The sequence below is a fragment of the Malus sylvestris genome, chromosome 16 (assembly GCF_916048215.2).
Source record: "Malus sylvestris chromosome 16, drMalSylv7.2, whole genome shotgun sequence".
In the NCBI taxonomy this organism is placed as follows: Eukaryota; Viridiplantae; Streptophyta; class Magnoliopsida; order Rosales; family Rosaceae; genus Malus; species Malus sylvestris.
In genome coordinates this window covers 34,945,255-34,967,694 of record NC_062275.1, presented here as the reverse complement: position 1 = coordinate 34,967,694, position 22,440 = coordinate 34,945,255, and the positions used below count along the sequence as shown (strand labels likewise).

General features: G+C 40.9%; 1 protein-coding gene across 1 annotated transcript; it reads right to left on the bottom strand.

Moving 5' to 3' along the window:
* Nucleotides 1–18,066: 18,066 nt before the first annotated feature.
* On the bottom strand, nucleotides 18,067–18,839 carry LOC126608196 (transcriptional regulator SUPERMAN-like). The gene has a single exon (XM_050276030.1). It carries the CDS (start codon nucleotides 18,837–18,839, stop codon nucleotides 18,090–18,092), a length of 750 nt encoding a protein of 249 aa, XP_050131987.1. The 3' UTR covers nucleotides 18,067–18,089.
* Between the last annotated feature and the right edge of the window lie 3,601 nt (nucleotides 18,840–22,440).

The following is a 22,440-nucleotide window of genomic DNA, read 5'->3' as shown; positions in this document are numbered from 1 at the left end:
AGACTCATCGACCTGAAGACGCTAGTGGAAGATTTGGAAGATGATGTCTCCCAGTTTAAGGAGGCATCGGTCTAGGTAATGCCTGACCATATTCCAACATAAATTGTTGATGTAAGTCCTAACAGGTCACCCCGATGACCAGACTTCTGAAGCACATCACAAAAAATTCATAATGCTTTAAGGGGTTCATCTTGTCCAGTAGTTGGAAAAGAAACACTTCCCCATAGTAAGTTGCATAAATGGCTAATTAGAATATCTTGGAAATACTTGGAAAGAAAGAAAAGCGCCCTGCAAGGAGCCTCGAATGGTGGCTTCAATAACAAACCACTATTTTCGAATCGAACATTTTGATGTTTTCTGATCAAGACCTGGAAGATGTCCACTCACCTCACGACAATGCCCTTGCCTTCAAGGTACAAATCTCTAACGCATGGTCAGCCGAATCTTGGTGGACAACAAAACAAGAGTAAACGTCATCCTTAAGGATGCCATTGAAAGGATGGGCATTCTTGATAGCATCAACAAGGGGAAGACCATCCTCCACACCTTCAATGGAGCCACTGTTCGGTCTCTAGGATGGTAAAGTTAGCAATTCAAGTAGAACCCTACAACCATCTGGTGACTTTCCACATTATGGATTGCCTAACTCATTATAATGCCATGAATGGAACTGGTTGCACAAGATGAAGGCCGTTCCATCTACCTACCATCAGCTACGTCGTTACCTCGCTCTATATAGGGTAAAAGAAATAAAAGGGGATTAAGCGATGACGCGCTATTATGCTATTGAAAACATGAACATGATTCGAAAGGGATAGTAGAGCTCCAGCTCTCCCTTGGATGAGTCAACATAGAAATCACAGCCAAAGGTTAATAAACAAGCTACATAGAATTTGACTTGGACTTTGACCCCCAGTATGATAACACTCCAGAGTAGGAAGTCGACGAGCATGCCGTATACATCAACTTAGATCTCAATAAACATGAATGTAAAGCCAGGATTGGATCACAACTGAATGACCAGGAGAATAAGTTATTTACCAACTTCTTACAAGCCAACAAATACATGTTCGCCTGGTCCGTAAAAGATATGCCAGGAATCGACCTTTCTATGATCTGCCATCGCCTTTATCTAGACCTAACTGCTAGACTGATCATGCAACACAAATGGAATCACATAACTTAACGAAGTAATATCATAAAAGCCAAGATTGACAAGCTCAACGATGCTAATTTCATCGTTGAAGTACACCACCCGAATTGGCTGGCTAACGTTGTCCTAGTATAGAAGAAAAATGACAAATGAAGGGTATACATCGATTGCACGGACCTGAACAAGGCATGTTTAAAAGATTCGTATCCTTTTCCATGGATTGACTTGCTGGTGGATTCAACTGCATGCCACGAGATACTAAGTTTCATGGATGTTTACTCTGGTACAATCAGATAAAGATGTACTACTCAGACATGGAGTCAACATCATTCGTCATTGACCGAGGTATGTACTATTACAAAGTTATGCCCTTTGGTCTTAGGAATGCAAGGGAAACCTATCAGAAACTTGTCAATCAAATCTTTAAAGAAAAGATTGGAGAAACAATGGAAGTCTATGTAGACGACATGGTCATCAACAGAAAAAAAGAAGGACCACCTGACTTACATCCAGGAATTATTTGGTCTACATCGGAAGTACAATATGAAGTTAAATCGGAAAAAAATGCAGCTTTGGAGTAGCCTCGGGCAAGTTCGTACCTAGTCACCAAGTGCAGAATCGAGGCCAACCCAAATCAGATTAGGATGGAGATGCAGTCGGCTAGAATTGTGAAGAAGATACAAAGCTTGATAGGAAAAACGACCACTCTCAACCGATTCCTCTCGTGATCCAGAGACAAATGCAAACCCTTCTTCACTGTAATAAAGAATAGTAAAGACCTACTTTGAATGGACGAGTGCGAAGAGTCCTTTGCAAAGTTATATGAATACTTGTCCAAACCCCCATTGTTGCCCAAGCTAGTCGACGGAAATGACTTGTACTTATATCTGGATGTATCAGATTGCGCAGTGAGTGTAACTCTGATTCAAAAAGACTCGTAGGAGTATAAATTGGTGTATTACATGTCAAAAACTCTTCTCAAACCAGATACTAGATATTAAAAAATAGATAAGCTCATCACTGCGTTGGTAATAGCAGCTAGGAAACTTCAACTATACTTTCAATCATTTATAGTAGTCTACATGACGGAGTATTCATTGCAATCAATTCTACACAGCCTTGACGCATCATCCAGAGTCACCAAATGGGCCATCGAATTGGGACAACACGAGATTATCTATCGACCCATAACTTCGATCAAAGCACAGGCACTGGCAGACTTTGTCACATAATTCACCCCGACAGCACAAGGCACTTTAAGCACCATGAACTCCTAAGAATTACTTAAGAACCCACGCCTTTGGAAACTCTACATAGACGAATCATTGAACATAAAAGGAGCGGGGGTAGGAATGGTCATAGTAATGCTAGACGGCTCCACACTCAAGCAAACCTTGAAGCTCGGATTCAAGGCAAGTAATAACGAAGCAGAGTATGAGGTGCTTCTAGCAAGATTAAGAGTGGCAAATGAACTCCAGGTGAAGGAATTGTTAATTTACTACGATTCAATATTCATAGTCAACCAAGACACATGAAACTACACCATGCATTATCCCATAATGGCGTTTTAACTAAACAAAGTCAAGATGTTGCTTGATAAATTTGAAAGATATGAAATCTAGAAAATTTTAAAGGGAGAAAACAACCATGCCGACACACTTGCAAACATAGCCTCGCTTTCAACTACTCCCTTCGACAAATGATCCCCTTTGAATACCTTACAACTCTAAGTGTCCACGACACAGAGCCAGAGGTAATTTCTATCATCGACACTCGAAAGCTGGATGAACAAAACCACCAACTACATCCAAGATGAAAAGTTACCTGAAGACTGCCACTTGGCCAGAAAACTAGTCTAAAAGGCTTCAAGGTACATAGTCATCCGTGGAAACTTTATTGATGCTCCTATTATGTGTCATTTCAGAGGTAGGCTTGCAAATCATGAGCAAATTCCGGAGTATGTGGCAACATGTTGGAGGAAGATCGTTGGCCCAAAAGGCACTAACTGTGGAATATTGTTGGCTTACCATACAACAAGATGCTACTAGCTGCGCCCAAACTTACGATAAATGTCAAAGGTACGCACTTATAAACCGTCAACATGCAAAAGAACTTAGTACTCTAACAGGGTCATGGCCTTTCATGCAAACATGTTAGTGCCTTTTGGGCCAACAATCTTCCTTGGGCATTAATCTCATTGGACCTCTTAACAAGGCCCAAGGAAACAGAGAATACTTAATAGTAGCAATATATTATTTCTCGAAGTGGGTAAAAGTGGAGCCTTTGCCAAGGATCACCGGCGAAGCTGTCAAGTAATTTGTCTGAAAGAACATCATCTACTGATTCAGAATTTTGCACACTATACTCACAGGCAATGGGTTGCAGTTCACCAATTCCAAAGTCACAGATTGGTACAAACAGCTTGGAATTTGTCATCTCACTTCCACTCCGAGATACTCGTAAGCCAATGAGTAGGTAGAAGCCTTAAACAATATCATCTTACAATGTTTGAAGAAAAGACTTGAGAAGAAACTAATAGCCAAAAGTATTGCCAATGGTCTTATGGACATACAATACAGTAGTTCGAAAAGCCACAGCAAAACATCATACTCAATGGCTTACAAAACATAAGTTATCATCCCACTCAAAACAAACCTATACGTTGCAGAAGAGCAACGAGAAGACGCCCATGTCTAACTCACTACCTACCAACAACATATTTGATCGTATTACAACAAGGGCATCAAACCTTGGAGCTTGCAAGTTGGAGATCTGGTCCTAAGAGAAATCTTCGAGAATACAAAGATGCTGGGAGAAGGCAAGCTCAGGGTAAATTAGGAAAGACCATATAAGATCATCAAAGCAAGAGGATATGGAACCTATTATTTGCAGCGCATGGATAGAACTTAGATCACTAAAAATGATACATTGCTAAGCTTAAGCGATATTACCCCTAAACGTACAATCTGCACTATACGCGGTTTGATTCCCTTCCTAGTATATGTAGGTCGTCCATTCCGGACTCAATCACAACGTCACTGTCTATGGGAAAACAAGTCCATAGAGAAATCATCTCCCTATTAGCCCATCATAAACTGCTTCTCAAAGATGATCCTTGATGTAATTCTTACGTTATACCATTTTTTCTTATAACTACACCAGTAATTTGATTCTCCTTCCTAGAGTTATGTAGGCAATCCATCCCGGATTCAATCACACCCATTTTGTCAAACAATCCTATTTCTTTTATCAATAAAGAAATTCTACAGTTTGTTCATTTTATGTTCAATTTTTGTTTTGCTCTTTTTGTTTTTTCAGCGATGTAAGGAATACCTCGATCATTTAAGCAAAAAACATAGACTTTGAAAATTGCGCATGATTGCAAGTCTAAAAACTCAAAGTAACACTGTCAGATGTGTCTCTTTTAGCCCATTATGTATCGATCAGTTAGCATCTTGGGAGACTTAAGCTATAATAAGTGCAGTTATGATTGACGGGCTATGGGCATAGGCATATGCGGCATGACTCGGAAGTCCAATGCACCATCCAACCTCCGAAACGTTTATGCAACTAGAAAGGTTGTGGGTTATAACACTCAAACCTAGCCTCTATGCCATTTGAGAGAATAGTCAAAAGGGCGATCTGGAAATCACCCGAGGGTGGCTCTAAACTCCGACCCTGAGTACTACTTCTATTACAAACCAACATACTAAGTTAAAGTGTGTTTTGTGACACCATGTGTCAGCAGGTCTGAAGGGGGCATCCAGACTAGGAAATCTGCAGAAGAATTTTATCCCAACAGAGATTCGATACGTTGAAATGCTTTGACCAATTCAGTCATGATAGTCCGATTAGAAATGTTCAAGTTTGATGCATAGGGTTTGATAAGGATTCTAAAAGTATTTTCGACTCACAAGCAGATGACCAAGTCTCTAAAAAACTTTCATTTAGGATTCACTACGGATGGACAAGGAATTCGAAGAAGAAAATCCTACCTTAGCATCACGTTGCAAACATGAAAATCCAAGGTAAGAAAGTGAAAATATTTATTATTTTAGGTACAATTCTCATCCTTAGTCCGATAAATGCATTTTGGCAAATGCGAAGCAAAAGGTTTACCTTGGGTTAATTTTTAATGCCTGGTACCAAAGTAAGGTGGTACTCCAAATATCGTAATGGAATTTTTTATAAATACAAAGTTTTGGAGGTGACGTTTCTCTGAATCAACGTTACCAATGGGCTTTAAGCTCTGTCCCAGCCCACAAGCTTACTCGAATTTCGCTCCGTACTCATTTTCTCTAAAAGTTTGTTTACTTTGGAAAGACTTGTCATATTAAAATTTTATTTCGTGAACAAGAAAGCAAGGGATAAGAAGAAAATAAGATTCATGCTAATGCAGTTTATTATCAAAGTCCCATGAAAGGAGCAAAATATGTAATGTTTCGGGGAGACAAACCCACACCCCTGACTTGTGAATTTTCCAATGAATAGAACTTAGACCACCACCGTTGCTACGACCCAGCAGCCATGACACATACAGCAGCATCGCTGCCTTTGTAGCTGCCCAATTCTCAAAACCTTGGGCAGGAGGCCCAGGTCAATTTTGTGGCTCACAAGTATGATACCCAGGATTTTCAAGCCACAAGCTGAGCCCAAACAGCCTAAGCTGCAGCTTAAGCCGCCAGCCAGGCAACCAAAGCCGCAACAGCTCAAGCCGCAGCAGCTCAAGCCCAGCCAATAGCCAAAACCGCCACTGCCCAAGCTCAACACCGAGCACTACTTGTGCAGATGCAACCCAGACCTGAGAAGGGCATGCGCTAGCCCAGTGCGTTGCACAGGCTCGATGATAGGTGACCTATGCGCTAGCCTAACGTTGCTCAATGCACAACCTAGCCATCCAGCCGGGTTGGCCTGCCTCGTGACCCGCTCCGGTGACCCAGCCCACAGCCTAATCCAATCCGAGGTCACTTTCGGTGATCTAGATTCCAACCACCGGTCCCGCGATCGACCCAGGGTTATTTTCACCCCACTTTTTGGCAGGAATGCCCAACAAGTTGCTAATTTGACGAGCACACTCGCGTAGCAGACCACCTTGGTGAACTAGCTTCTTGAGCGCATCGAGACATAGCGCACCCCAGACGAGGTGTCCTGAAGCAGGACAAGGGCAGAAGAACGTGACTCATTCCAGCGACGTCTCGGTAAAAAGCCACTCAGCCCACCACGAACCATGCATTCGGGTAATGTGCACTCTCATTTGGGCCCTCGGGAAAACGTCTTCTCCCGCCTCAATGCGCAGAGAAGCGTTCATTCCCAACTTAGCTCACGAGTCAATGCGCATTCAAGGTTGGGTTCATACTCCGATAAACACTGAGGGCATTCCAGGTGAAGCATCCACACGAGGCTAGGCCCATATGGAGATCATCTTACGAGGCACCGAAGTAAACAGCCACATGAAGACCAAGGAGAGCATGAGAGTAGTCTAGCTTAAGTTCCACTGGCAGTCATCACCAAGCGCGACGACGAACACATAGAATAAACCACATACACCTCGACCGAGGCATAGGCGAGCAGGATATGTCGTATAGCAACATGGACCAGCAGGTCAATATTGGGGGCAGTTAAAGGCTTCGCTGCCCTACCAAGCACAAATCTTGGAGGAAGTACAAAGGCTCGTAGTAGAGTAGCTGCATGAATTCCAGCACATTGAGACTACCAACAATGCCCTTCGTAGAGACGTGGCCAACATAAGCAGGTCACCATTTACAGATAAGATCGAGCAGATGGAACCACCGCGAAAGTTTAACCCTTACATTTCACCTTGTTCAAAGAAGATGAAGATCCAAACAAGAACCTGATGCACCACTAAGGCGTCATGACCCTTTATGCCAACAATGACGCCCTCATGTGCAAAATCTTTGCCACAACGCTCTAAGCCGAGGTGCAAGATTGGTTTCATACCTTGCCACCATGATCAATTTGGAACTTCAGATAACTTTCCTTGGTTTTCATTAAGGAATATTCGTCCTAGCGCTCTATCAAGAAGAAGTCTAACCACCTCTTCAACATGAAGAAGGAATCGAAGAAGTCATACCGCTCAATAACAGCATTGGAAGCTTAGCCTTTCAGAAGGGGCTTCTAGTAGATCACCCACTTTTAGGAAAACTGATCATGGGCGAGAACTTGACCTTGGCAGATTCTTATACTTTGAAAGAAAAACACTCCTTTTGGGATAAGGTCAAACGTTCCCAGAAGCTGCCTGAGCAGCAGCGGAAAAACGCAGAACCAGCTCAGAAGAAAAAGGGTGATAAACTGATCAATGACAAAAAAAGGCCATGAAGTAAACGCAGGGACCGATCCCTTACAAAAAGAGGCATAACGCCCAAAACGTTTACCAAGTTCTCAGTCCCGATCAACCAGATCCTTCATGACCTTAAGGACAGGTCATGGTTCAAGATGCCGCAACCCATAAGAGGGACACCTCCAAGATGGACCAGACGAAGTATTGCGCATTCCATAGAGGTTTGAGGCATGCAACCAATGACTGTACCATATGGATGAAGTACCGTGAGAAGTTCATGAAGGAATGCAAGTGAGACCAGTATATCGACAGGCCAAAGCAAATGTTGAAGTTGAACACCAGCTAAGACAATTCGAATCAACAACATCTTTGCTGAATTCGAGCATCTAGGGGCCACCAACAGTTCCAAGAAAAACAAGATCCAACATGTGAGATCGATCTTTCAAGTTCAAGCCATAAATGTTGTACCTGGACCAATCGTCAACTTCACTGAGCATGACGCTGAGAAAGTAGATTATCCCCACAACGACGCCTTGGTGATTTTTGCTCAACTAGCCGACACCATCGTTGATAAAATTATGATGGACAACGGCAACTCAGCCGCCTAAAGACGCAGAACCAGCTCAGAAGAAGGAGGGTAATAAACTGCTCAATGATAAAAAAAGCCATGAAGCAAACACAAGGATCGATCCCCGACGAAATGAGGCACGGCACCCAAAATGTATACTAAGTTCTCAGTCCCGATCAACCAGATCCTTTGCGACCTTAAGGACAAGTCGTGGTTCAAGATGCTGCAACCCATAAGGGGTGACACTTCCAAGATGGACTAAACAAAGTACTGCGCATTCCATAGAGGTCTGAGGCATGCAACCAATACTGCACTACATATATGAAGTACCTTGAGAAGTTCGTGAAGGAAGGCAAGTGCGACCAGTAAGTCGACAGGCCAAAGCAGATGCTGAATCCGAACCCTAGCTAAGACAATTTGAATCAACAACATCTTTGCTGAATCCGAGGATCTAGGGGCCACCAACAGTTCCAAGAAGAAGAAGATCCAGTAAATGAGATTGATTTTTTAGGTTCAAGCCATAAATGTTGTACTTGGACCAATCGTCAGCTTCACCAAGCATGACGTTGAGGAAGTAAACTATCCCCATAATGACGCCGTAGTGATTTCTGCTCAACTAGCCCACGCCATCGTTGACAAAATTATGATGGACAATGGCAACTTAGTCAATATCCTACAACTATCAGTTATCTAGAAAATGAGCTTGGAAAGCACGATCAAACGCAAAACAGAGGTCTTGACCGGAGTCAATGGACTTACCTCAATTGTCATTGGCACAATCACACTCAACATAACCAACCCTTCAATTGTCTTATCGTTGACCTTCATGATCATCAGCGACCCATCATCCCATAATGGGATTCTAGGCCAACCATGGCTAGTGAAGATTGTAGCTGTGACCTCGATCAAGTATCATAAAATCTAATTTCACATCCCGAAAGGAGCAGTCAGAGAGATCAAAGGTGACCAGGCCATGTCTAGGCAATGCCTTGACAGATGAATCAAGATAGAAACCGGAAGAAGACGCCAAGCACACCTTCCTTGACCTTAAGCAATGGTTAGACCACGCCGAATGCATATCCAAAGAAGATCTGAGTTATCCTGGATATGAAGTCCCCTCTACTATAAAGGAGATTCAAGGTCTGACCTGGCGAGCAGCTGCACTACATCATTTCCTCTCGTGATCCATTGATCGATGCAAGCCCTTCTTCAAGGTAATTAAGAGGGCACAGAGACACAAATGGGATGAGAAATGCGAGAAAGCAATCCAGGACTTGTAGAAGTAGCTAACATCACCTCCCCTACTGTCCAAGTCGAAAGCAGTAGATGACCTAAGCATCTATATGGTAGTATTTGAAGTAGCAATGAGTTATACCCTCATACGAGAAGAGTTGGGGGCTTGACTACCTATATTCCACAGTTCAAAAGCTCTCATCGATGTAGATACCAAATACCTAAAAATTAAAACTTTGATTTTGGCGCTAGTTGTCCAAAAGCTCAAGCCATACCTTCAGACATATGCAGTCATTGTCATGATGCGATATTTCGCACAATCTAAACACATGACGTTAAAGGCATGAAAACTGGCGGACATTTCAACAGAAATGCCCCAATGGCAATTGAGAACACCGTAGTCACAGCAGCCACCTGCAAGAGATTTTTGGCATTTGCACACCGACAAATCATTGAACTACCAAGGATCAGGAGTAGGCCTAGTTCTCATTATCCCAGACGGTTTGATGCTCGAGTAGGTGATTACTCTAAGCTTCAAAACATCAAACAACGAAGCATAGTATGAAGCCCTACTTGCAAGTCTCTAATTGGTGAAAAACCTAGCAGTGAAGTAGCTCGCGATTTATTCTGACTCCAAGTTAATCACCAACCAAACCTCAGGGGAGTAGGAAGCAAAGCATCCGAGGATGGCCCAATACCTCGAGAAAGTACGAGAGCAGCTAGCGACGTTTTAGGCATACACACTCATTCAGGTTCCACGAGCAGAAATTGATCACGCAGACGCACTAGCAGGCCTAGGCTCTGCTTTAGACTATCAGGTCAAGTACTTTATCTCGGTCGAGTACTTGGAAAAACTGAGCATAGATGAGGAACCAGTAGTCAAGGTGGCACAAATCAACACAGTTCCGAGTTGGCAGGATCCCATCATCAACTACATAGTCAGCAGAACGCTCCTCGTAGACAAATTGGAGTCCAAGAAGCTCCAGATGAAGGCAGCATGCTATTACATGTGAAACGGAATTCTCGTTCACAGGTCATTCTCAAGACCACATTTTCGCTGCCTGTTGCTTCCCAACGACCTGAAGGTTCTCTCAAAACCTTATCTAGGTTTGCCCTCTAATGTGAGAAGGTAAACTAATCCCCCGACACCCATCTAGGTATGCTCTCATGCACGATAGGGTATATTAATTCCCCAACACCCATATACGTATGCTCTCCAGCGCAGGAGGGTAAACTAATTCCCCGAACCCATATGGATATGCTCTTTAGTGCAAGAACTAATCCCCCGACACCCATCTACGAATGTTCTTCAGAACAAGAGGGTAAACTAATTCCCCGACACCCATCTACGAATGCTCTCCAGAACGAGAGGGTAAACTAATTCCCCGACACCCATCTGGTTCTACTTTCCAGCGCGAGAAGGTAAACTAATTTGGAATATCTAGACATGGATGAGTTTTACGACTGCTCAATTTCCCGTGAATGCATCGACTACCTGTGCTGGACTACTTATAGAATTGGCAACAATAGACTTTTTCTTAAAAAGACTTAGCCGGCTGAAGGATTCAATTTCGTGGGAGCCCGGATCTTTAACTAGAAGAGACGTTAAGTGTATGATCCCTGCCCATAAAAGAATTCATGTGACTAGATGGTCCATCCTTGATGTGCAAGTCTTCATGAACGTAACTTGATTATAAAATGTTGCAAAGAGATCCGTATCAAGCTACGTGTAGCTTAGAAGATTAAAGGACCAGCAACTCGGAAGGATATTACCTTTGAGACACGATTTCATCTACACTTAAGCCTAAAACACTTCTGAGAGCCAGGGACAACGCCTAAAATGGTCACGCGGGTCGTCTACTTCTGTAAGCAAGACGCATGGTCGACGACCCAACAACCGCTAGAGACTTACACCTGCTATGACTACGCGAACTCGTCTGCTTATTTAAAAGCAACACCTCTGGCCGACGGTATACGGCTCAAGTCATGCAAGAACTAAAGTCGAAATGTACGACTATAGCAGCTACGTGGACTCCTCAGCTTTCAATGAGAAGCACGTGTTTGGTTGCCGGCTCTATAAGTTAAAAATTGTGCAATATGGCCTGGGAGGGCCAAAGCTCATGTAGTTGCTAAAGCAGAGATTCTTGACTATAGTAGCTACGCGGACTCCTCTGCTTTCTACAAAATGCACGTGTTCGGTCATCGGCTCTATAAGTTGAAAATTTTGCAACATTCCCCAGGAGGGCTAAGGCTAGTGTAGCTCCTAAAGCTGAAATGTACAACTATAACAGCTACAAGGACTTTTCTGCTTTCTATAAGAAGCACATGTCCGGTCGCCGGCTCTATAAATTAAAATTTTCACAACATGCCCTGGGAAGGTCAAGGCTCGTGTAGCTGCTAAAGCAGAGATTCACAACTATAGCAATTACGCGAACTTATATGCTTTATTTGGAGGCTATAAGTTCGGCCGTCAGCTCTGTAAGTTAGAAATCTTGCATTTTTTCCTCTTGCAGGTAATGTTCCTTGAGCAACAAAGCCAAAACTAAAACTTAAGTGACAACGTATGATCGACTGCTTCATTGAAGCAGCTCACCTAGCCCCCCGTCCTACGGTTAAATTTTACAAAAGACAAGGTGAAATAGAAGGTTAAAGCAAAGCAAGGAAAGCTATTTATTAAATTTCTAACAAATTGATAATCTGGATTGAGGCAAAAAAAGTTCAAATAAAGCAGAACGAAAAGGAAAAGAAGAAAATTCCTATGTCTAAGAAAAAAAAAACTACTCATCGACAGCATACGTAGCCACTAGTCCCTCGATTACCACGTCTTTAGCAGCCGCATCTCTTCTATTAGGCAAAGCTCTCATCAACTCATCCTTAGCCGCCCCTACTTTGACTGGTTGACCCTCAGCTGCTCCACCCAAATGCAGCTTCAAATGAGAAGTCAAGCAGATCAACTGGAGAAATGAAGAAAGTCTCGAAGTCATTCTCGGAAAACTCATAATCCGACGACTTACCCTGAAGATGATCTATATAGCTAAGCTTGTAGAAATCGGCCTGACAAGAGGCAAGTGCCACTTCGTTACCAGCTTTCTCATTCTTCAGCTGCAGATTCTCATCAACAAGCCTAGTGTGAGCACCCTGCAACTTACCCAATTCCTTTTTCAAGTTCTTGCTAGCAGACAGTGCACCTTGCAGATCTACTTCCTTGGACTCAAGCGTACTGGCAACATTCTTGAGACGAGACATTTCAGTATGCATGAAGACAAGCTCTTTGTCCCTGGTAAAACAATCAGATCTTAGCTCCGAATTGACACGCTCAAAGTCCTTGACCATAAGTGCAACACGATTGACTTCCTTCTCTGCAACTTCCAACATCGCCTGAGTTGCACTAAGCTTAGCCTTTAAATGAGCGATCTCCTGATGAGCGATCTCCAACTGCATAGAAGTGGGGTAGAGACAGAGACATGAAACCCCTTCAAAACAGCGAGTTCAGATTCAAGCTTCTTAATCTTTTCAACAGCCGAGCACAGCTGAGCCATCAACACCACTTCAACCTCCTTAGCACACTTGACAAACATCATGATCAATGCATATAGAATCAACTGCCATGATCAAAGTCTTATGCATTGTAGCAGTCATAGAGGACCTTATCCAGTAGGTATGATGCTTTGCAAAAGAGTTCGGGCATAGATAACTTTCCCAACACTATCAACAAAATTAGTGCATACATTAACTCCTCAAACAGGTCAACCTTTAGCAACGCACAGATCTCAGGAAACTCCCTGGCTTCAAACTCGGTGGATCTTTCATAACTGCCCTTGTGAGCAAACTTCCCTTTCTCAACAGACGAATCAGTTACAACGGAAGAAGGAACATGCCCAAGTGCCACCTTAGCAGTAGAATCTACTCCCGATCTTCATAGCGGCGAGCCTCTCAGAAGCTGAATCGAACTTAGCTCCTGACGTGTGCTTCGACACAAACCCAAACATCGATGACACCATCAAACCTTTTCGCTAGGAAATCCTCTCAGCAATGGTCATGGCTACCTTCAGAGCTGCAAGTTTTATAGGCTCAGACTCAATGGTCTTTTTCTTCCTTTTAGGAGAAGTCAAATCGATGACAAGCTTCATAGCAATAGATGAGCCCCTGCAAACGGCAGAAGAAGTCATTGGCTTCTTCTAGGCCTAAGGCTCACAAACAGGTGAGGAAGATTTCTTCTTTCCAGCCTTATTGGCAGTAGGCTATACAACAACGATCGGACGAGCAAGCACCTCATCCTTTATTCTCTTTATCTTTTCCTTCGAAGGCAGCCCGCCTTTCTCCTGGCGAAAAGGACTGAATAGCCAGCGCCACTCAAGATGCTTAGCAGAAATGCCCAAGGCGATGTGCACTTTCTTCATATTGACCGAAGTTCTTGGAGTTTAGCCAAATTCTGAATCTACACAAAGTAAGAAAGACGATCAGTAAACTAAAGTCATGGAGCAACTCAACAAAAATTCACGCAAGCCAGGAATGAAGTAGTTCACTTACCACTAATAAAGACAGTCGGAACACATAGCTCAAGAGAGGAGTCAGACTCCCACTCCCTACTTACCTCCAAGGTATCTCTCGCCCACTCATGATCACCTTTGCAGGAAGCATCAAGTAGCCTATGGCGAGACCTTAGTTGCCCCACGCCTTTCTTATGGTCGATTTCAAAGAAGTACCATAACTCATTTATGGTCAAGCCAAGATCAAAGAACCTGTTAAAGTTCGAGAACCCCACCATCGCACGAACTGCATTCAGGGAGCACTAAGCAGGCGCACATTTCATGGAGCAGATCACCTCCTTAAAAAGACGCAACATTGGAAAAGTAAATCCCAACACGAAGTAATACAGATGGAATTTGACAGTCCTCTTCCTAGTAGTGGTACCCTCATCACATGGTTCATGGTCGCTATTGTCTTTCACCCACTTGACGCGAACCCCTGACGGAATTGCATGCTTGTACGTCTTAAGGAAATCCACTTTGACGGTAAAAAGGTGGAGGGTATTCGTCGCTTTTGCAATCAGAGGAAGACATCTCAAAATCTCTGCAAAACGTACAAAGAAAAATATTTAGAAGGCAGCTCGTGAGAAAAGGAAAAAAAAAGGGCTGTAGAGCCCTGCGCCAGGCCCCACGGCCCAACTCACCCACACGGCCACAAGAGGGCCGAGCCTTCACTCTCTCTTTCCTTCAGAGAGAGCCCAAACCGCATGAACCCAACAACACACTAGGCCTCATGGCCAGGACCCTTGCCACTTATCGCTCATGCCTAGCACGTCTAATACAGCCCAAGGCCTCTTGGCCCAACCTGCTTGGAGGAAAGACCCAGCCCATGCCGGTCTCTCTCTCCATTCCGCCCACCATAGTAGGCTTGAGCTTACTTCTCCATGATTGGCACGCGCCAAGGTCAAGCCTAGATGGTCTAGAGCCTCACAGTTTGCCCAGCCTCACGCCCCAACACACCTGTCACCTTGGCCCAAGCCGAGCTGAGCACCTGGCCCACACCAGCCGAGCTCCATCACCGTACCACTGCAGCACAGCAGCCTCGTGGCATCCCTGCCACGTCACTCACACCTCTTTGACCCTTGGCGAGCCAATTTTTCAAGTCCTAAGACTCCCAAAAAATCAAGAAGAAGAAAATTCAAATTTTTCTTACCTTGGTGTGGCACGGAGAAGAAGAACAACAACGGGAGACAACTCTTTGCAAGGGCAAGAGAAGAAGAAAGCTAAGGGAGGGGGCGAAATTTTCCTCTGGCTTCTCTCTTCCTTGTTGGAATAATGATTGTTCTCCAAATTTATTTAATCCTCTGCTTAAGGTAGAATTAAATAGGTATTGGGGGCAATTGGTTTCCTTTTCCTAGAAGAAGTCTGTCTCCAAATCGAGAAAGGAGATCAAGTTCAAATTAGGAAACAATTCTACGAGCCCATGCAGCTTTGAATTTCTACACCTACTGCCTTTTTCCTACGTACAGCCCAGTAGGTATGGGGGCATTTGTGGAGCCTAAAATAATCCAAAAAATTCTAGAGGTGACAAGTGGATTTTTGCTCAAGAAATACAAGATTGCCCTCATTAAATGGGCATACTCCTCAGATACTCTCACGCGCAGTTCACACCCCTGAAGGTCTCAGCAGCTGAATACGACTGCCCACAGCTCACCTGCCCTTGACAACAAAAAGTCAAAGCATTAAAGATAAGGATTAATTAGCCAAATCCTATCTTTAATAGATTCCCAACTGAAGATTGACATAGGGATAATTACTTCATTATCTCAAGATATTATTTCCTAGTTAATATCTTGAGAATATTTCTCCATAAACCTTGGCCAATAGGATGCCGCCATGTGTAGGATAAAACTCTAACACTATGGCCGGCCCTCTCCTATATATACCCCATATTCTACCAAATTTAAAAAGCTTTTGCTGCTGCTAAAAGCCCTAAACACTTTACTCTTCTTAGAGAAACTAACTTAGGCATCGTAAATCCATTGGCCTAACCCCCCCTCACCTCGTGAGCGCGTAAGGCTTAGGTATTTGATCAAAGGTGTTGATTGTTTTACAGGTACATTTTCGCCAAAATTAGAAACGGTGGAAATTTGCATCGACAACAAGTACGTCCTTCAAACCTGGCCTACATTGGGACCTAGTCTGACAATCATAGTTGCTAGTCTTGCAGGGAAAAAGAAAACTTAAGAATTTGTAAACCTTGGATTTCTAGTCAAATGTAATGTTCGTATGATCTTATTCAAGATTCTGGAAGTTAGCTAGGGGATCACACTTTATAGACAAGTGCTTCGGCTCAAAAAGCAGCTTTCATCGTGTAATAGATTACTGTTTTCCTTTTACAAGAATATTTATTTACCATATATACTTTGCTACATAAATTTGGGCTAGAGTAATGTTAGAAAGATCAAAATTTTAAATCAAATTGTATAAACCAAATGATGTGGTTATTGGTTATTGGATTATTAATCAAGCGTCAATTAATGTGCCGATTTCTTATTGATAACATATTATTTAATTTACAAATTTGGTTTGAAAATTTAATCTTCGCTAAAATTGGGTATCTAAGTAATCTTAAAACGTTTTGTGTCATCTTTTACAAAAAAAGTTAATAATAATAATAAAAAAAAGAGTATTCATGCAAATTTCAATTCTCCAATTCGAGATGCTCTCAAATGTGTTGTTTAATTAGTAAGCCTGACACTTTTTTATGGCTCGCACTTCGAAATTACATCTGCTCTTGTACTAGGGTTTAGGCTCCAAAACTAGTATAGGAGCAGAGTTTAGGCTCCTCCCACAAATTTTAGCCACTTGATTTCCATCAGTACCGTATCGTTCTTAATAGACAACCTATATATGTTGGTATAGTTTAGATGACCGATTTCCTAAGCTGATTTGTAAGAGGTGCTAAAACATAGATGGTTATGAACAAATGTATTTTGTGGTACACATAGATTAGATAATATATGATTAAGGACATCCTGACTTGAAATTACAACGTAATTAGAAGGAGGAGGAAGCTGGTCATTCTCTGTTGTACGTATGAGCTATTCACCTGTCATGATTTTCTAAAAAGTAATAATATATGTTTGTTAGCTGATAGATCAGGACAAAACTTAATCCTGAAAAAGTGAAACTTTTTGGGTGGAACTACTGGGGTGGTAGACTTGGAGCCGTTATATTTCTTGTTAGAGGATAATTGAGAAGGGTTACAAAGTAAGGCCGAACTCAACCACATAATAGCCAACAATGTTTTAAGTGTGGAAAGAGTGGTCTTGACGAATACTGGTCTAATTTTTTGAATATGGAACACATATATTTCCTTTCATATCAAACGAATATGTTCTAGTTTCTTTTTTTTTTTTTTTTTTGTATTATTGAAACTGGAAATCTTAAATTTTGAAATATATATGATAGAGGAGAATGATTACGAATAAAACATTTGAAATATCATAATTTGGTGGTGTAAGTTAACTGTATATTGGAACACAAAACCCTTCATAATAAAAGATGTTGGAAATAAGGTTTCTCTGCCGGCAACATCCACGTAGATCAGAACATAAGTAAATGCATTTTACCATGATATATATGAACTCTTCTATGAATTTATCAGAAATGACTAGGAAGTCGGAACCCCTTTAATGCATGCAATTATTAATGGTTGGCTAACCAATCAAATGCTCAAATCAGGACTTGGTTTTCGGGATAATTGGCATTTCTGTGGTTTTATGGAAATTAAGCCCTAATACACGTACATAGAAATAATCCCCACGGAAATGTATGCGCAGAGACAGCAGCATAACAGAGACCCCTTAGTCTTTACCCAGAAATCTGTAACAGAAAATGACACTGCACTGCAAGCTGTTATCTCACTCCATCACTACTACTAAAAACATTTTGTTTCATTAAAATATAAAATATACAAATTTATTCCAGAATTAATTATAAAACCTTGATTTTCTTTGAATTTATTAGTTATAATTAAGGTATTATATGCCTTTAGTGGCTTCTTAATTCTTCTCTTACATTTGTAACGAGCTTCAAAACTCTCAAAACTTAAGAATAATTAGTTATATCAAACAAGAAAATAATCATACAAAATAAATAAATAATCTCAAACAGGTTTCTGTGAAAGCTAGCTAGGTAGGGTATACTGCGTCTTACTCTTACGGACATACACATGAATATATATATATATATATATATATATATATATATATATATGAATTGTCTCCAACTTCTAGCTGCAGACACACCCGCCTTAATAAGCTTGTATATCAATCGTCCCTTAATTTCTTGTTTGTCGAAGAATCAAGATGGTATTGCCGGTCGACCATGCCCAAGCCGAAGCTCTAAATCAAGCTCTTCAAAATTGCCATTTTCTGTTCCGGACGTTGAGGGTTCCGGATCATCATGAGCTGATGATTTGTTTGAGTGACAATATTGGGAATTAGAATTGCTTCTTCCAGCTGGTGGCACAACTGACACTAAGTAGTCATGGGGTGGAATATTGGGTGAAACTGAATGAAGAATGGATGGTAATGACTCAACACCATGACCATTTGTGCTACTTGAGCTCATCCAAGTTGTCACAGTATTGAAGGATGCACCATTTATACTACTAGGGCTTGGCAATTGGTAAACAAGGGATAATCCACCATTTGAATTCACAAATTCTTGAGTTGGGATTATGAGTGAGGTAGTGGAAGCTGATGAGATTGCTGCCGGGTTCATCTGAGGATGGGATTGGTGGAGGCGAGCCCGGTCGCGGCGGTGCACATTCATGTGGCCGCCTAGGGCTTGGGCGGATCGGAATTCTCTTCTACAAAATGTGCAAGTGTAAGACCTTGGAGGCCATGTGGTGCCCATTACATTACCAGTGTCCTCCGCGAAGGCTCTCACCTCCCATGAGTCATCTTCGGGTTCTTGAACTGGCTTAGGGTTCCACATCCAGGCTTTGGGGACCAAATTAGGGCTTGATAACTGGGTTTGGTGTTGATTTTGTTGTAAGAGAGCTAAGTTCTGGAGATCGGTCCGGGAGAAAAGACCGAGTTTAGCCATGGTAGTATGGTACTTGTACTAACATTTAAGATATATAGAGAGATATTGATGCATGAGTTGATATGGAAGCAAATGGTGAAACGGATTAAATAGGGAGATGGGCTTAGGAGAGGAGATAGTGGAGACAAAATGAAACCCTAACACCGAGTGTATCACCAAAGTTGGGCAACAAGCAGTTGGATTTTAGTGCAATACACATTTAAATAACTTAGGCCACCTCTGGCTATGTTCTGTATACCAGGACAGTTACTTTGGCTTCAACGTCAATCCATATGTGTGTTTACTGGTTCAAATTTCCCAAGCACGAAATAAATTAATGAGATGGGTCCTTAATTATGTCTATTTAATTTATAGAAGCGAACTAAAGGAGGAGCCATGAAAATAGAACCTCGGGTATATTGTCTTATTAGTCATTTAAGCTAAAAACTATTTCTAACTATCAATGCATTTTTCTTTTTCGGCCAAATAAATAAACACCTCAAAAACAAAAAAGGTATACGAGAGAACGAGGAAATTTACTTGTTGGATTGTTCGGGGGGATAATTAATATTGGGCTCAATTCAATTAAAGCCCAGGTGTGCAAAAAGCTTATTTGTTTTGGGCTGGTGAAGGCAGCAGCCCAGGGTGGATTTAAATATGGTTATTTGGCAACTAATAGGCATCAAGCCAATGATGGAAGTGACAAGGAGTAGAGGGCAGCTAACCCGCGGTGAAAAAGTACTTTTCCATGGCAAGGATAGGTAAATAACAAAAAGCAAAATGGTGACTCACTGTTCCAAAAGCAATCACCGATAGAGAAGTGCACTCACTAGTACAAAAACATGTTTGCGCAACGGCAACTTGCGCGACGTAGCAAATTTCGTCGCGCAAACAGTCTTTGCGCAACGACACTTTGCGCGACAAAGACTGGCGTCGCGCAAAACCGTTTTGCACGACGCCAATCTTCATCGCGCAAAGACGTTTGCGCGACGTTTAGTGCATCGCACAAGATTTTGGCGCCAAACCAAGAATGTTTTACAGCTTTTTTCCCAACTTTGCACGACACAGGGTGCACCTACATCGCGCAAAGCTGTTTTGCGCGATGTAGGTGAATCCTGAGTCACGCAAAACTGTTTTGAAATTTTGGTATTCTTCCATTTTTTATATATGATTGTATTGAAAATTTGATCTTTTTTGTTTGTTTGTGATTGACTAATTACCTGTTGAGATCAAAATATGCGGAAATTAAATTCATGATTAATGTAGTGATAGATGTGTTCATTCTTTGTTCTATGAAAATTGGGGCTTGTCAAGTGTTTCAATTTCTTAATGTGAGTTGGAGGGTTATTCATGATTAAAAAAATGTGAAAAACTTTTGAGAATTTTAGTTGTGAAAAACTTTGTACAATGCGTATCCCATCAAAACGATAGATTCCCTAAAACTTAAGAGTTTATTTGTACTTTCATCAAGTATAACATAAGATTTTGTGGTATCCACTTGTGTAAATATTTTAAATTGACAATCGAATCAGTTCGTTGTATTCATATAGGGTCAAGGAGTGTAGCTGTAATAAATCATCAAAATCAGAGTTAAAATAACCGTTAAATCATGATTATTTGTTTATAACCGTTGAAAAGTTTTGTCTCATTACTTGATCTTTGAATGTTTGTTTTTTGGGATTTTTGGCGTATGCAATCTCAAAATATATACAAACAAGTTTGACGGTTGGATCGTTGAAACTAATTTCGTACAATGCGTTTCCTATCAAGTTCAATGGTATATATATTTACTAAGTAGATTTTAATTTATTTATTTATTTTGTACTCATAAGCAAAAGGGGGAAAAAAAACTTTGCGCAACGTAGGTACACATGAATCGCGCAAAGCTGTTTTGCGCAAGGCAGATGTACCTACGTCGCGCAAAGTTTGTTTTTTTTTTTTCCTTTTGCTTTTCTTTTGGGGTTCTTGCATTGCCTTTTTCTTTTGTGGTATCCACTTGTGTATATGTTTTAAATTGATGATCGAATTAGTTCATTGTATTCATATAGGATTAAATAGTGTAGCTGTAAAAAATCATTAAAATTGGAGTTAAAATAACAGTTAAATCGTGATTTTTCGTTTATAGCTGTTGAAAAGGTTTGCCCCATTACTTGATAACCAAATGTTTATTTTTTTGCGATTGTTGGCATATGCGATCTCAAAGCATATACAAACAAGTTTGACGGTTAGATCGTTGAAACTAGCTTTGTACAATGTGTATCGCATCAAAACAATAGATTCACTACTACTTAGTTTATTTATACTTTCTTTAAGTATAATATAAGATTTTGTGATATCCACTAGTGTAAATATTTTAAATTGACCATTGAATTAGTTCATTGTATTCAAATAGGATCAATGAGTGTAGTTGTAAAAAAATCATCAAAATCGGAGTTAACACTATCGTTAAATTGTGTTTTTTCGTTTGTAACCGTCGAAAAGTTTTGTCCCATTACTTGATCTCTGAATGTTTTCTTTTTGCGATTTTTAGCGTATGTGATCTCGAAGTATATGCAAACAAGTTTGACGGTTGGATCGTTGAAACTAATCTCGTACAATGCGTTTCCCATCAAGTTCAACGGTGTATATATTTACTAAGTATATTTTAATTTATTTATTTTGTACTCATAAGCAAAAGGGCCACATAAAAAAAAAAAAAAAAAAAACTTTGCGCGACATAGGTAGATCTACATTGCACAAAGTTGTTTTGCACGACGTAGGTGTACCTACGTCGCGCAAAGTTTTTTTTTTTTTGTTTTTTTTTCCTTTTGCTTTTCTTTTGGGGTTCTTGCATTGCCTTTTTCTTTTGTGGTATCCACTTGTGTAAATATTTTAAATTGACGATCGAATTAGTTCATTGTATTCATATAGGGTTAAAGAGTGTAGCTGTAAAAAATCATCAAAATCAGAGTTAAAATAACCGTTAAATTGTGATTTTTTGTTTATAGCCATTGAAAAGGTTTGTCCCGTTACTTAATATCTGAATGTTTGCTTTTTGCAATTTTTAGCGTATGCGATATCGAAGCATATACAAACAAGTTTGACGGTAGGATCATTGAAACTAGTTTCATACAATGCGTATCCCATAAAAAAAAATAGATTCACTTACACTCGGAGTTTATTTATACTTTCAGTAAGTATAACATAAGATTTTGTGATATCCAATATTTTAAATTGACAATCGAATTAGTTTATTGTATTCATATAGGATCAAGGAGGATAGCTATAATCAAAATCGGAGTTAAAATAACCGTTAAATCGTGATTTTTCGTTTATAGTCGTAAAAAAGGTTTGTCCCGTTACATAATCTCTGAATGTTTGTTTTTTGCGCTTTTTGGCATATGCGATCTCGAAGCATATACAAATAAGTTTGATGGTTGGACCGTTGAAACTAGTTTTGTACAGTGTGTATCCCATCAAAACAATAGATTCACTAACACTTGAAGTTTATTTATACTTTCATTAAGTATAGCATAATATTTTGTGGTATTCATTTGTGTAAATATTTTAAATTGATGATCGAATTAGTTTATTGTATTCATATGGGATCCAAGAGTGTAGCTGTAAAAAAATCATCAAAATC